Raw genomic sequence first — 14337 nt, forward strand, 5'->3', positions numbered from 1 at the left:
AGACTGGATTTTGTAGGACTTCAGCTGACTAAACTTACGCTACATACCGTATTTATTCGATAAACCGCCCTGGGCGCTTATTTAATTTGGGTTGAGAGTGAGCGTTAACTTGAGGTGGGCGCTTATTCGAGGGTGGGCGTTTATGATTTTCCTAACATTTTCAGCAAGAGAGGACATTTGAAAGAATAACAAAACAAGGGATAAAAAGTTTATTTCCATTCAACAAGACAAGACAAAGTGCAAAAGGTAACACGAAAAAGCCATAATATAAAAGTTCGGTGACTACCGTAGCTAAAACCGAGTTTGGAACACAAGTGACGCTCCTCTGACTTTGCGCTGAGCTAGTACAGAAACGTTTTTTTTTTTTTTGTTTGTTTGAGGGGGTTGGGGTCGGCGCCAATTAAGTTTTTGGTCTTTCAGGGTGGGCGCTTATTCGAGGGTGGGAGCTTAATATTTACTTTTTGGGCTTTCAGGGTGGGCGCTTATGCGAAGGTGGGTGGTTAATCGACTAAATACGGTAGTAGCAAAATTCCTAATAAATAGCTTTGGAGTTACATAGTCACATTTAGATGTAACCAACAGTAGTACAAGTGACCACACTGCATCATTTTTTAGTTCCATCCAGGAATGGTTTGTCCGTCTTTCGACGTCATTTGTACACCCTTGATCAAGACTTGTAAGTCACCCCTGGCAACACGCAGAGCATTTCAAATAAGAGGTTTGCGGCAGTAAGGGCAGTGGTTCCTGTGGTGTCATAAGGAGGGGAGACCTGAAAACAGTGCATGTGAATCATTGTCCGAAACAACTTTTTAACTATTGAATCCCTGAATAAATGAATAAATAAATCCCTGAATAAATAAATTATAATAATATATAAAAGCTTAATAATATATAAAGGTATTTTTTTAGTCAGTGACACAGACAGAAATACCTCTTAATATTTATGTCAATGATGATAATGACGACGATGATGATGATGAAAGTGATAATGACAATGATGATGCTGATGATGATGATAATGATGATGATGGCAATGACGATAGTGATGATAATATGGTGGTAGTGATGACTGACTGATGAGTCAATGATAATGGATTATTTGGTGATGGTGGTGGTGGTGATGATGATAGACATACCTCTTAATATTTATGTCAATGATGATGATGATGATAGTGATAATAGCAATGATGGTAATGATGATGATGATGATGATGATGACGATGATGATGATAGTGATGATAATGACAATGATGATGATGACGATGATGGCAATGATGATAGTGATGATATTATGGTGGTAGTGATGACTGACTGATGAGTCGATGATAATGGATTATTTTATGATGGTGGTGGTAGTGATGATGATGACAGCAACAATTATTGATGATGATAAAGGATAAAGGGAAAAATAACAGCCCTAAGCAAAACAAGTGTCGGCCTCCCAGGAGTGATCAACATGTGATTTCTCCTCACATTATCAATACATTGTCAACCAGACAGCTGATGAGAATAAAGAAAATCATCAACTAGGTGACATTGTTTGATGTAACACCAAATTCTCTGAACTAACCTTAAAAAGAAATGTGTGGCTTTCAGTCAGGAGAATTAACATTGTTATTTAAAGAAGTGTGTTGCTTGGTTCAAGTGCTGGTTTAATTTTTTACCTCAACCAAATCTCCACCAACAACATTCATCCCACGACAGCCTCTCACAATCTCAATTCCTTGTATGGCTGTTAGTCCTCCAATCTCTGGGGTTCCTTACATGGATATAAAGAAATAATAATTTTCAGTTGACATAGCTGGTCCAAGTGCTATAAAGGCGTGGTGTTTAGACGATTACAGAGAAATTTCCAGGGGTACTTAACAGAAGAATCAAAAAGGCATGTATCGTACACTAAAGCCTAGTTCTCATATACATTTTTTTGGGATGCTTCTGGAAAAGGCAGGGCAGATAAGGCCTGGGGGGGGGGGGAGGGGCACACTCATATGAAAGGAGCAGAAATGTTCATTGGAAATTTTTAATAAAACCCCTGAAGGAGACCAATCTGGGTGTGGCCCAAGCTGTTTTTGACCTCTAAAAGAGACCGTTTTAAGACATGTGCAGACAAATATATATTTTTAGATTTCTTCACATGCAACCCTAAACGAGACCTTCACGGCTAAATATAATGGTGTTTTGCCCAGAACTCCCTAAGTGAGACCAAAATCCAAAATTTACACCCCTAAGCAAGACGACGAGCATCCCCGCCCCTTTCATATGAGAGTTGCCCCTCCCCGGGAGATAAGGGCACACCACCAATGTCATACCAGTTCCTGGAGCAAACGATGGATCCAATCCATCAATGTCAAATGATATATACACTGGTCCACTGCCCATCTGCTGCCGAATTTCAGCCATCAGAGGTTCCAGTGATTTGTGCCAGCAATCGTGTGCCATGACTAACCTAAAACCCTGCGAAACAAAATCAAGCCTCAAGACTACTTCGACCTTTAACTTTACCTCCCACTTAGAAGTATGGTGCTCTGGTGGTAGGTTGAGGTGGAAGGAGGGGTGGGCAGAGGGGCTGCGGGCTACTATATGAAAAAGAAGAGGTGGCAGATCTTGCACCATTTGAAGAGCAATGGAGGCAGATGCCTAATGAGCCATAAAAGATATCCACTCTTGCAGGTTATATATTCAGTGAATTGATTCAAGTAAAGCATTTTTTCAAACCATTTCACATTTTGCCAATGAAGTTATTTGATACAATTTTAGTTTCCAATTTCCCTGCAAATTACCATTTGACGTTACAGAATCCTGATTTACAGTAAATCCTTTAACAAGTGTCCTTAGGCTAACAAATTTCCCAGGAACTTTTTAGAAAAGTCATAGGATAGGAGTAATGAGAAGATTTTTGGATTTCTGGAACCAGATGGTGCACTGTTTGAGGGGAGCACTTATTCAAGAGAGGGTGCTTACTTGAACATTTACAGAAACTGCTCCTTTGAAAGGACTTTACATTTTTGTGGCACAACTATATATACCACAGTTAACAGTTCAAATAACAATGCAAAAATACTGAACCTGGTCTTCAGCCCATTTATAGTCATGTCCAGTGTAACCTGATCCTCGCAAACCAATCTGTACAACACGTTTGCAATCCAGCAGACCTTCCTCTACTGCTCGTCGAAATGTTGTTCCATGCGTCACTTTCTCACCAAACATCAGATCGTTAGTGTCTGAATGAGCATCAATATGAACCAGACCAACGGGGCCATGAATATCCTGGTAATGATTTGAAAGTGAATATGATCATATAAAACATATATTCGAACTGCGGGCTATCAAAGCATGTACATGGGCCATTGGACTTTTTTGATGCAGTTGCAGCCTAACAGGGCAATTTTGGATCTAACAACTTGACCTCATTTACACTTCCCTGTCACTTTTATACCTGAGTCCCCTCCCCCCTGCCCCCTCCCACCCACCCCCGGGCCTGCTACCCCCAGGGCCAAAAATGTAGTTCCTACTCTTACCTAAAAACCTAAAAACCCTAACAATAAACAGGAGATTTTGTAATAATTATCACTTCACAACACTTGCTTGCATGTACCAATTCAGTGGCTGCGTTTAACATAGAGAGAATGTACTCCTAATAAAGATTGGAGTCATGATTATATGGGAGAACATTGATTGAATAAATGGATCTTAGGATTGCTTATCTGGCATACCCCGCAGATTTTGCAGGGGTGGATGACAATATCACCAACTTGGCAAAGGAGATAGAACCTGGTGACATTGAATGTACTTCCTAATCTTTGATTATTGCCAGTAATATAATTGAGACATTAAATGTTGAGCACCTAACCTTGATTCCTTGCAAAATCGGATAAGTGATTGTATGATCACCTCCCAGAATCAAAGGCTTGCAACCAAACCCGGCAATTGTCGCAATATGTTTGTGTATAATATCCACTGTCTTGGTAAGATTATATGTATTGATAGGAATGTCGCCAATATCTGCAGCATTCAGAGACTCAAATGGCGCTGCACCGGTGGCATTGTTGTATGGACGGAGCAAGCAAGATTCACTTCTTATTTGTCTTGGACCAAGGCTGTTAAGAAAAATACACAGGTCTTCAATGTTGTTATTTCTGACATAATTATTTGATCAATTAATCAGAAAAACTAACGCAGAGAGATTTCGACATTTTGATGACATCCTGTCATCGTTATCAAGAAAATGAAGAAAATTTACATAAGTAAGTAGACAAAACTAAACTGAAAACAATATTCTATAATTGTTCTAAGCTAGTGAATCATCAAGTGACCTCACACAAAGGAAAACCAAAGTCAAGTGAATAATTTAGCACATATTGAGTCTGATTGGATGTTAAGACTTGGTCTGTACTTTTTAATCAGGACAGTTCCCTTGTGAAAATTTTGTTCCAAGTAAATTTAAAAAAATAATTGGACAGGGATAATATATAGAGAGAATTTACATGAGGGTACTCCCTGGTACAGAAGGGGGCTTAGAATTTTTGGTTGTACGGCTCGGTTCCCCAAACCCTGACTCTATTTCAGACCAAAGTGTGTAATTTCCAGTATCCATTTTCAGACCTGGTTTCTAGAATCCATATTCCATACCCATTTTCAGCCTCCGAGACCAAAATGGTTAAAATCAATACCCTATTTCAGACCATAACAACTCCAAAACTACACCCTTTGGTGCCACTTATAGCTTATACAGGGAAGTACTCCCTTTCTCATACTGCGAGTTAATTCCTCAGAATTCTTGGTGGGCATGTGATGCTCAGGACTTCATAACAGAGCAGAAAATGCCTTCAGACCGAGCGGGGGGGGGGGGGGGGGGGGAGATACTCCCCCATGTATGTTATATCAGTTGAGCTGAATTTTTGGGTGAATTTGTCCAATTCTTGACTTCAGAACTGACACGAAGCTTAATTACGCTACAAGCCAAGCCTAAAAACGGGTGTGGGTTTTAGAGGCCAGTTCTGAAAACGGGTGTGCAAAATGGCATGTTTTGGTCTGAAATAGGGTCAGGGTTTGGAGAACTGGGTGGCACACCCCTACCGAGAATTCCGAGGAGTACCCCCCTCCCCCCATTGGGCCCTTCAGCTACAGTTGTATATAGTCTACGGGTATGGCGATGGCACAGAGATGGTAAAGGATAGGATATGTTCTACACAAAGCTTTGATTTTCCATCTTACTTTTAATTAATTCACCTGAAATGCCAGGATGCAAAGACCGGCATATGGACTGCAGGGGTATTCTAGAAAGACATTTATAGGAGCCGGCACTGCTTCGAAGTCCAGCCCCTTAACCTTTTACCATTTTCGACAACACTTTCATATACCTTCCATATAAAATGGTACCCCTTTTACGTAACTACAGTAGAAAAACTGCATCTCTTTTTGGTGTGTCTGTTCAAGATACTTTGAGAAACCCTTCTAAATACCTAAATGAAAATTTTCACAACGTACTTCAGCCCGTGAAATCCCTTACCCTTTTATATATAACTCTAGCAGGAAAAAGGTACCCTTTCTGGTGGCGCCCCCACCTGACATAGTCTCCGAAACAGCCATTTTTAGGCTCGTGACGAGCCTAAAAACGGCTGCGCAGGAGACGGAGCTATTAATGAAGAAAGAAGTACGTGCAAGAGCGTATTTTCATTATTGCACGACACTGAACTTTCCCAATCACCAACTGAGTGGATAGTCACGTCAACTTTCAGGGGCTATGCACGTGCACTCGTCAGAAAATTTTAAAAACACATGTTCTCCCATTAAACCTACCGTGTGCCAGACCGGTTTGATGTTCCGGAATCCAATGGAATTCCCACAAAACACGCGTCTAAACCCTCGGCACTGCTCTCAATTGGCAACCGCATCATGGAAGCGATGCCCCCAGCACGAGGCATGTCATTTGGGCTCGTTGGAAGGTTGAAATCTTTGTTCATCAGGCTCGAAACAGCAAACTTGCGAACTTGTTGAGCAATTCCATTGTGGCGGATAAAAGGCTTTGAATTCACAAAGAAGCGTACAAAATTTCTATTCATTTTTTTACGACTGAAATGCAATGAAATGAGTAAAGGGCGTATATGAATGTACTTGGATTCACTTTCTTCACTTGCTAACCATTGCTAAGTTATTGATAAATGACAGCGGGCTCAAATGAACACGAAAGTCACGCAACAGGATTCTTGGTATTCACGTGACGTCACCAAATTCTAAATTAAAACCGGGATGCCTACAGAATTTTTACCTTCATTCAAAATTACTTAAACGTATATTTTTTCACAATTTTCTTAGCTCGATATCGTGCTTCCTGTTAAAAATAGAACAGTTTAATTTTCTGAGTTTTTATTGTGCGTGACATCAGGAGGACGGCCGCGACAGAGCTGTTCCATATCTTAAAAATGACTCTTCGGGTGGTTTTCAGCATTCCAAACAATTTAAGTGCAAGGAGAAATATTTATCTACATATTCGAAAGTTCACAAGAGAAAACAAACCTTTTTTTCTGGCAAAAGTGAACTCCAGATGTTTTGGCCAATTTCTTCGCCCTTTTTCCGGCCGCATGTTTGTGCCCCTCAAAGGGTCACATGTATACAGACATCATCAGTGGCGTCTTCATACTGAGCTATGACGGTCTATGACGTCCGCATCGAAGAGAGCGTGCCGCCTACCCTTCTTTTTTTTAGAATGGCTGATATTGAATGATCACTGACATGGATTTTGAATACGTATTTTATTCCAACGTTAGTTCCTAATAACCCAAAAAGCGACAAATGGTCTTACTTTTTCAATAGTTTTACAGAACAGCAAGGACTTCCGCCGACTGCTACTATCATAACATCAACAAACTTTGCATCTCTAAATTTTCACTTTAGAATGGAAAGTTACTGACTAAACCTAACGTAAACCATTGTAAAACGACATGCTCAACATTTACACCTGTTCACGAAAAAATAGCATCCGCAGCTAACGATGCAGTATTTTGGGACCTTAACTTCAGCAGCGACGACAGCAACGCCAACGAAAACGTCACTTAAAAATACAACTTTAATTTATTTCATATGTGTTACTTCGCGAGTATTTCAACTCGTTTAACCTCTACAGAAACGGCGAACTATCCAGGAACCGAATTAGTAGGAGTGGCGTTCAAGTTAATAAAGAGAATGAAATTCACCGTCGTGAGTTCCCTTTCTTCCCAAAACCTTGAATTTGATCATTTCACGTCATCAGGGAGTTTAAGAAACGAGGACAGCAACGGTAACGAGAACGTCATTTAAAAATATAACTTCTCGTTTTTGTAAGTCAGTTTCGCAATCATTTAAATTTGTTTAACTTGGAAAATGCTGGCGAACTCCCTAGGAACTAAATTATATGAACGACGTCAAAGTAAGGAAAAATAAAGACGATTTTGCGTCATACGCTCCCGTTCTCGAGAAAACTTAAAATTTGGTCATTTCACGTTGTTATTTTGCAGCTAAGGACGGCAAAGAAATGTACCAAAATGTAAAACGCACGTGCAAAGCGATTGTTTTTGCTCATTAAGCCCATTGTTTTGTGGCGTTCTCGTTACCGTTGCCGTCCTCGTTTCTTAAACTCCCTAGTTGTTTTGCAAAGGACGGCAAAGAAATGTACTAAAATTTAAAACGCACGTGCCATGGCCGTCGTCGTTGCTTAAGCCTGGTTTACACCTACGACGCAAGCATAAGCATAAGCACAAACATAAGCACAAGAAACCTACGTGTAAACCGGTGCGACGCAAGCATAAGCGCCTTGTGCTTGCGCTTGTGTTTATGCTTGCGTCGTTCCAGTTTACACATACGACGCAACGACGCAAGCATAAGCACAAGCATAAGAGAATGGAACGATTTCCATTCTCTTGTGCTTGTGCTTATACTTGCGTCGTACGTGTAAACCAGGCTTTAAGTTCCCTAATTAGGCAACGACGACACCTACAACGACAACGCCGCGAAACAACAGGTTTAATGAGCAAAAACAGAAAAACAACGTGAACCAGGAGCCCATTAAGCTCCTGCGTGAACTGACCAAATTCAAGGTTTTGTGGAGAACGTGAGCACACGACGGTGAATTTTTCATTCTCTTCCTCAACTCGAACACCATGCCTCCTAGAAGGGTTGTAAGCCAATCACGTGAGACTTTATGAGAGCTGTTGCATCGCCCTTGTCGTTGCTTAAGTTTCCTAAATAATATTTAACACAAACGGAGACCGTTTTATCAAACGACACCTCCAAATGGCAAGTTAAGAAGGAAAAAGCGTTTTCGCTGTGAAAACGCACGGCAAACTCGGTATTGCTTGCCTTCAGTTTTATCTTAAGACCACACGAATCGCATCGGAAACGCTAAGTTTTGTCAACACAAGTGGCGGGGAGGGGAGGGGTGGGCGGTAACCCGGAAGTAAAAGAGGGGCGAGGAAGTGTATAGGGTAGGCTGGAAAGGGAAGAATAGCAGCAATCTCAAGATGGCGGGTGGGAGAAGTAGGAATAAGTACACGACATCGTTTAATATTTTGCAGTAGAAAAAGCGCAAAGAGGCAAAGTCAACAAAAAAGGGGCGATGGAATTTAAGGTAAACGGAGGCGGTACATTTAGATTACCCCTCCCCCCCCCCCTATCCGCCCACTCCCCTCTCTCGGAAAAAAAAAGGAACTTTAGCAAGGACGACGGATCGTCAAAAAAAGCAATAGGCTTAATAACCAAACAACAACTCTGCACGTGAATTACACTTTTGGTACATTTGTTTGCCGGTCACTGCACGACTAGGACGTGAAATTTCCTGATGGAGGAAGTGAACACACGACGACGAATTTTTCTTTCTTTTTCTAAACTTGGGTGCGGTCTCCAAGAATTCAACTCCAGGAAATTTCACCTTCATTTGACTTTTAAACCGAGACGGTAATAATAGCGACGACGTTTGAAAAAACGCAACTCGTTTTTGCTGCCGTCCTCGTCGTCGTTGCTAAGGCTCCCTAATATCTTTAGTGTCGGAAACGGTCCGGTTAACTAGTGACTACTCGATAAAAATGAAGTCATGATGACGTCAGTATAATATTTTGATACATTATATCACTCGTGGTTATTCGCGGTCACTCGTGGTTTGCGTTTCAAAAGCCCTAGACTTATTGACCGGTAAGACGAAAACGCAACGCAACACGCAACGCAATTCCATTTTCAGAAAAACCTTTTTGGCGCTGTTAAGACTTCGATATCAATTTAAATCAATATATTCTAGTGGAGGCGCTTGCGTTTCCAATGCGTATTCGCGTTCTTGGACGAAACGTGACAACGGAAGGAAAAATGTGCGTTTCAGGCGGCAACACAAGACAGAAGGCGGTCTCACCAGAACCAAACTTTAGGGAGAAACTTGGCAGACCGTTTTTAATAGTCTTTGGTGCTTTAACTGGTATCGCCGGTTTTGAAACCAGTTTCTAATCTGCAGCTGCGTCAAGAATAAGACACTGGCCAGTAGCGCGCGCTCATCACGTGTTAGGTACTTTTGGCGGGAAAACACGTCTTCCAGATAAATGCGTTGTTTCCGCGTGAAACGAGTTCTGCTCTTTTTAGTTTTCCCCGTGCATTTTTGTCCAGTTGAGGTGTGACTATTTTTTGCGTCTTCTGGTAGTTTTCTGCTGGTGTGTTGTTCTAAGAGGTAAAGAAGCATGTCTAATAGTAAAATTAATAAGAACGGCTCAAGCAAGAGATCGCGATTTTGAAAAGTTACATCCATTATTTCTCATCCCATGCACTATAAAAAAAGTTCATCTGAACAATACGGACAATATTTCGGGTTTGAGAATTTCAAAATTTGCTTAAATTGTGTAATAAATAAATAAATAAATAAATGAATAAATGACTTTTTTATAATTTGCGACATCAAATTTTTGAGATCAGAAACAGGAAAATAGTTGAAAGCTTTGTCAATATTGAAATACTGCCGCGTATTCAGCGCGCTGCGTGATAATGGCCCGCTATATAGGAAATACAGTCGAACCTGTTTATAACGGACACCAAGGGGACAGGAATGCGTGAGTGTCCGTATTATAGAGGTGTCCGTTTTAGAGAGGTAGGCTTTGTATGGATTTCGGTCTCTCAGGGACCAAGTGAACTGTCCGTAATAGAGAGGTGTCCGTGAAAAGAGGTGTACCACACTCATTCCTGTTCCCTTAGTGTCCGTAATAAACAGGTTCGACTGTAGTTCTTTTAGTTTCGAATGAAGACGGCTTTGGGCTAAATTTAGCTGTTTTTTAATCAGAAATTTGCGTGAAAATCAGTGACTAGATTTTAACCATGGATGAAAAAGAGAAGCGTATTATTAAACGAAAGCCTGGTTTTTATCCTCATGGCGGTAAAAGAAAAATTAGACAAATTGTTGCAATTTATGTCATTACGCCGCTACAAAATGTAAATAAAAGTACCATTTCGTATAAAATTACAAAGTTTCACCACAAAATCACAATCAAAACAAAAAGGTGTACATCTTTACCTTCTTTCGGCTCTTCAAGCAAACTTATACAATTAGAAGTCAGTAGTTGGCAGAAATCATTCTCCTGAGCCTCAGTGCTGCACAAAGTCCACAAACTATCCTTACCGAAACTCGCTTCAGCTTGGTTGAGTTCACCAGTTGCGTACTGGAAGGCTTGGAATGCTTCTTCTTTTTCTCTTAGCGGTTCCACGTACAGTATCCTTGGTCTTGCACTGATACGAGAAGGGGGAGGAAAGTCTGAACGCAGAATATTGGAAATCGAGAAAGACAAATCGCGAGCCATGACCAAATATTTAGTTTCACCAACTCAGCAACTTTTAACGCTGCCTGTCATGCAGTTCTGTTAGTGTGGGAAACGAGGACATGTTTGGGCGTATCGTGTTTCGCGCACGTGAATATTCTGAATTTAATTGCCGTTCCTACAATAAATTTTGACGAATCGCTTTCCCGTGCCAAATAGAGGGAGTCATTGGCTTTATCAGCATATTGTAGATTACATTCAAATTGGTCCAAAACATTGAAAATTTTCGTGCTTATGTTTTCCTTTTTATAATTCAATTACTAACAGAAATCAGTAAAGTACAGCTCAATCTTGTTTTTTACTTCGGGAAATAGTACGGAAAGTGAAAAATCATTTAACTTTTCAGCAAAATTCACACTTTCTCACGAACAAATATATTGCACTTTCATTTATTCATCGTCGTGGCATCGCAGAGGTCATTGGTTCGAATACATGTAACCCGAGTTTCTTTCATGCAGGCTTTCTTTTCATAACTACTAATTAAGTTGCATTCAAAAGTTCGATGAGCTTTCAGGTATAAATATTACAGTGCTTATTCTCAGCCTATGGTTCTGGTCGGAACAACGTCAAAGTAAGACCAGGAGAAACTATCGCATCAGCCAAAGCCTCGTAATTAGTCTTGCTATCAAATTACAGTCAGACCTCTATTAAGGTGGGGCTCTACCTGAATTTGAGTGAAATTTGAAGAGTTTTAAGAATGGATAGAAGAAAGAAAATGATTTTTGGAACACTAACAGACAGTCGACAACCACGCAAGAGCACCCCAGGTTGCTAGTGGACTAACTTGGTATCCGTCTATTACAAATTCTAATTTTAAAACTTCACTAAATCTTCAACATTCCTTATTTCTTTTAATTTTACCAATCCTTCAAGAAAAATTATTTCCTTCCAAATATACCTAAAAATCACCCAAAAATTCATAAAACACCCCAAATCATTAATTTGTGCTATGAATGGAGGGTTTTTGTATTGCTTGAAATGCAAACAAGATATTTTCATTTGACCGATTTTAAGCGGCGTGAAAATGGCTTTTAGGTGAACCCCCACCTTAAGATCTCTATTAAGCGGCCAGTTTTCGAAGTCCCCAGGGTGGCCGCTTAATAGAGGTCCGACTGTACAGGGATTTCCCCCCCCCCCCCCCCACCCCACCTCTGCTCCAAACCCTAGCAGGTCCTTGAACCTTTTCACTGGTTTTAGTTCATTCAGGGTATGGATCAAGGGACAAAAGAAGGACGACACACAGGGGAAAATATGAAGAGTGTGGTCAAGAGATGCAAAAAGGTACGGGACAGAAACAGCAGATAATTTTTATTTTTAACAAAGCGTAGCCTGCGATGCTCACGCAGACGTACTAAACCTCCGGTATAACTGGGGGTTACAGTACATCTGCGGCGCGGGCTAGATACAGAACGACACAAAGCTGATACTCCGTTGTACTTGGCAGCTTTATAGCATGTTTCCCCGGTTATTGACCTTTCTCGCTCGGCGGCTATGTTGAGTCTCAGGAGAATAAGAAGCTTTGTTTTTGCGTGCGAGTGAGAAAGGTCAATGACCGGGGAAACATGCTATAAAGCTGCCAAGTACAACAGAGTATCAGCCCGGGGTGGGGGGGGGGGGGAGGGAGTCCCTGTAATGGCCTATACGGGGAGGCTCCGCCCGAAAGGGGTACCTTTTCCACGCTTCAGGTACAAGAAAGGGTAAGGATTTCACGAGTCGAAGTATATGAAAGGATAGGGAAATCTGTCATTTAGGTATTTAAAAGGGTCTTTCATTGTTTTCCAATGAAAGGTATACGAAAGGGGGTACCATTTGTCAATAGAATGTGTACGAAAGGGGTACCTTTTCTGCCAAAAGTGACATATAAAAGGGTAAGGGGTCAGACCTCGGGGCGGAGCCTCCCCGTATTAAATTTTTTTGAGTACCTCCCCCCCCCCCCCCCCCCCTCGCGAGTATCAGCTTTGTGTCGCTCTCTATCTAGCCTGCGCCGCAGGCGTTCTGTAACCCCCAGTCATTACCGGAGGTTTAGTACGTCTGTAGCGCGGGCTACGCTTTGTCAAAAATAAAAATTATCTGCTGATTAAGTTTTTCAAATCCGGCACTTTAAATATAACTAATTGTCGTAAAAAAAATATCGGTTTGGATTAAGTCTGAATTGGAATCACACCGCTTATCGGCTCTAACTCAATCACCACTGTAGTGTGCAACTGAAGAGATTAATTTTATGTGAAATTGGTCTTTTGGGTCAAGATTTAATTAGTGTCCATGCATTGGAAATGTCCGTGGTAGAGAGGTGTCTGTTTAAGAGAGTCAGTGTCCACAAGGAGAGGTTCGACTGTAGTAAAATTTGTACCTCACTCAAGCCAAATAACCTTGAAAACCATACTCTATCGGGAGTATCCCCCTCACCCATGTAAACACGACACTGAATACTGAAGAAAATTGCTGTTCCATTCATTTTGGCAATTTCCACGTACATGACCGAAACCACATAAACAACATGTGAGAAAAGCTGTTTACACGTTATATCAACATCACGTTACAATGTTCAAAATGAAAAATAAAGCACAGTTTTACTGCTTTACGTGATATTTCAAACCAGAAGATGAAAGGCACCCAAAAAACAACTGACCTTCTTGAATTTCTCGCTATTTATTTGTGCTGTCTCTAAATCAGTTTTAGTATAAATCTACTTGCATTCTATTACGAATGCCGCTCTCTGATTGGCTACACTACCCACTATCTATTCTGTGATAGATAGTGAGTAGCGGTTGTCAACAAAATTCAGCCCGCTTCTTCGCGTTTTTGAAGCGTCTGTGAGGAGGATTTGGATAATTTAGTTGGTAAGTTTTGAACGACTAGTAGATTTATACTAAAACAATTAGATTATTCGCTCTCGATTTCTATGCGTGATAGCTGATTCGGGCGCTGTCACGCGATAGAAATCTCGAGCTCATAATCTAATTGTTTTAAAATTAGTTTCCTGGCAAGTTTGTCCATTCTCCCGACTCCCGGCAATATCTCCAAATTCCCAGAACTTTTTACCCGTTCTCCCAAAACCGGTCTTCTTAGAGTTGACACCCTTAGTTATACCAAGCAAGTAAAGTACACTAAGTAATTAATTAAAGTACACCAAGCAAGTAAAGTTCACCAAGCAAGTTAAGTACACCAAGCAAGGAAAGTATACTGAAAGCAAATAAAGTGCGCCAAGCAAGTAAAGTATATTAAGTAAAGTAGGCTCTACTACGCAAAGTATCTAGAGTAGGCCATTTACTATAGGATATGATTGGTTTTACACTAAATACCGAACGGAATGATGGAATAGGAATTCCGTAAGTTGTCAAATGGTTGGAAAGTAAAATCCCCCAGAACATTCAATGATGATTACCCGAAGTCATTTGAAGAGGGGACAAAAGTGATTGACAATGTGGTGAAAAAGTGTTCCAAGCGGCAAGCGCGCGATGTGGAATGACGGAGGTTGTACAGTATATATATTTTTTTCAAAATGCCGTGAAAGGCCAGT

General features: G+C 40.9%; 2 protein-coding genes and 1 long non-coding RNA gene across 3 annotated transcripts in view; all 3 read right to left on the minus strand.

Annotated features, from left to right (window-relative positions):
* Positions 1-14337, minus strand: part of LOC146472441 (uncharacterized) — a 113776-nt gene that overhangs the window by 79611 nt on the left and 19828 nt on the right. The gene's annotated exons all lie outside the window — the stretch shown is intronic.
* LOC146472444 (uncharacterized) lies at positions 378-6141 on the minus strand. Its single transcript, XM_085119775.1, has 6 exons — positions 5800-6141; positions 3851-4097; positions 3067-3267; positions 2310-2454; positions 1665-1759; positions 378-769 (listed from the first exon to the last, which is right to left on the minus strand). Exons 1-6 carry the CDS (start codon positions 6060-6062, stop codon positions 668-670), a joined length of 1053 nt encoding a protein of 350 aa, XP_084975901.1. The 5' UTR covers positions 6063-6141; the 3' UTR covers positions 378-667.
* Positions 9016-10805, minus strand: LOC146472445 (uncharacterized). The gene is made up of 2 exons (XM_085119857.1): positions 10517-10805; positions 9016-9675 (listed from the first exon to the last, which is right to left on the minus strand). The coding sequence occupies exons 1-2, from the start codon at positions 10797-10799 to the stop codon at positions 9386-9388; spliced, it is 573 nt and encodes a 190-aa protein (XP_084975983.1). The 5' UTR covers positions 10800-10805; the 3' UTR covers positions 9016-9385.

Source organism: Pavona decussata, unplaced genomic scaffold (assembly GCF_977016875.1).
Source record: "Pavona decussata unplaced genomic scaffold, jaPavDecu1.1 SCAFFOLD_100, whole genome shotgun sequence".
Taxonomy (NCBI): Eukaryota; Metazoa; Cnidaria; class Anthozoa; order Scleractinia; family Agariciidae; genus Pavona; species Pavona decussata.

What these genes read in the sequence shown, in the direction of transcription:
- LOC146472444 (XM_085119775.1), bottom strand. Translation starts at nt 6,062, where the DNA reads ATGAATAGAAATTTTGTACGCTTCTTTGTGAATTCAAAGCCTTTTATC. An exon ending in TCAAACCGGTCTGGCACACG is followed by an intron (nt 4,098 to 5,799) that starts GTAGGTTTAATG and finishes TTTTCTTAACAG; the next exon opens with CCTTGGTCCAAGACAAATAA. An exon ending in CGATTTTGCAAGGAATCAAG is followed by an intron (nt 3,268 to 3,850) that starts GTTAGGTGCTCA and finishes AATCATTACCAG; the next exon opens with GATATTCATGGCCCCGTTGG.
- LOC146472445 (XM_085119857.1), bottom strand. Translation starts at nt 10,799, where the DNA reads ATGGCTCGCGATTTGTCTTTCTCGATTTCCAATATTCTGCGTTCAGAC. An exon ending in GCTTGAAGAGCCGAAAGAAG is followed by an intron (nt 9,676 to 10,516) that starts GTAAAGATGTAC and finishes TTTACCTCTTAG; the next exon opens with AACAACACACCAGCAGAAAA.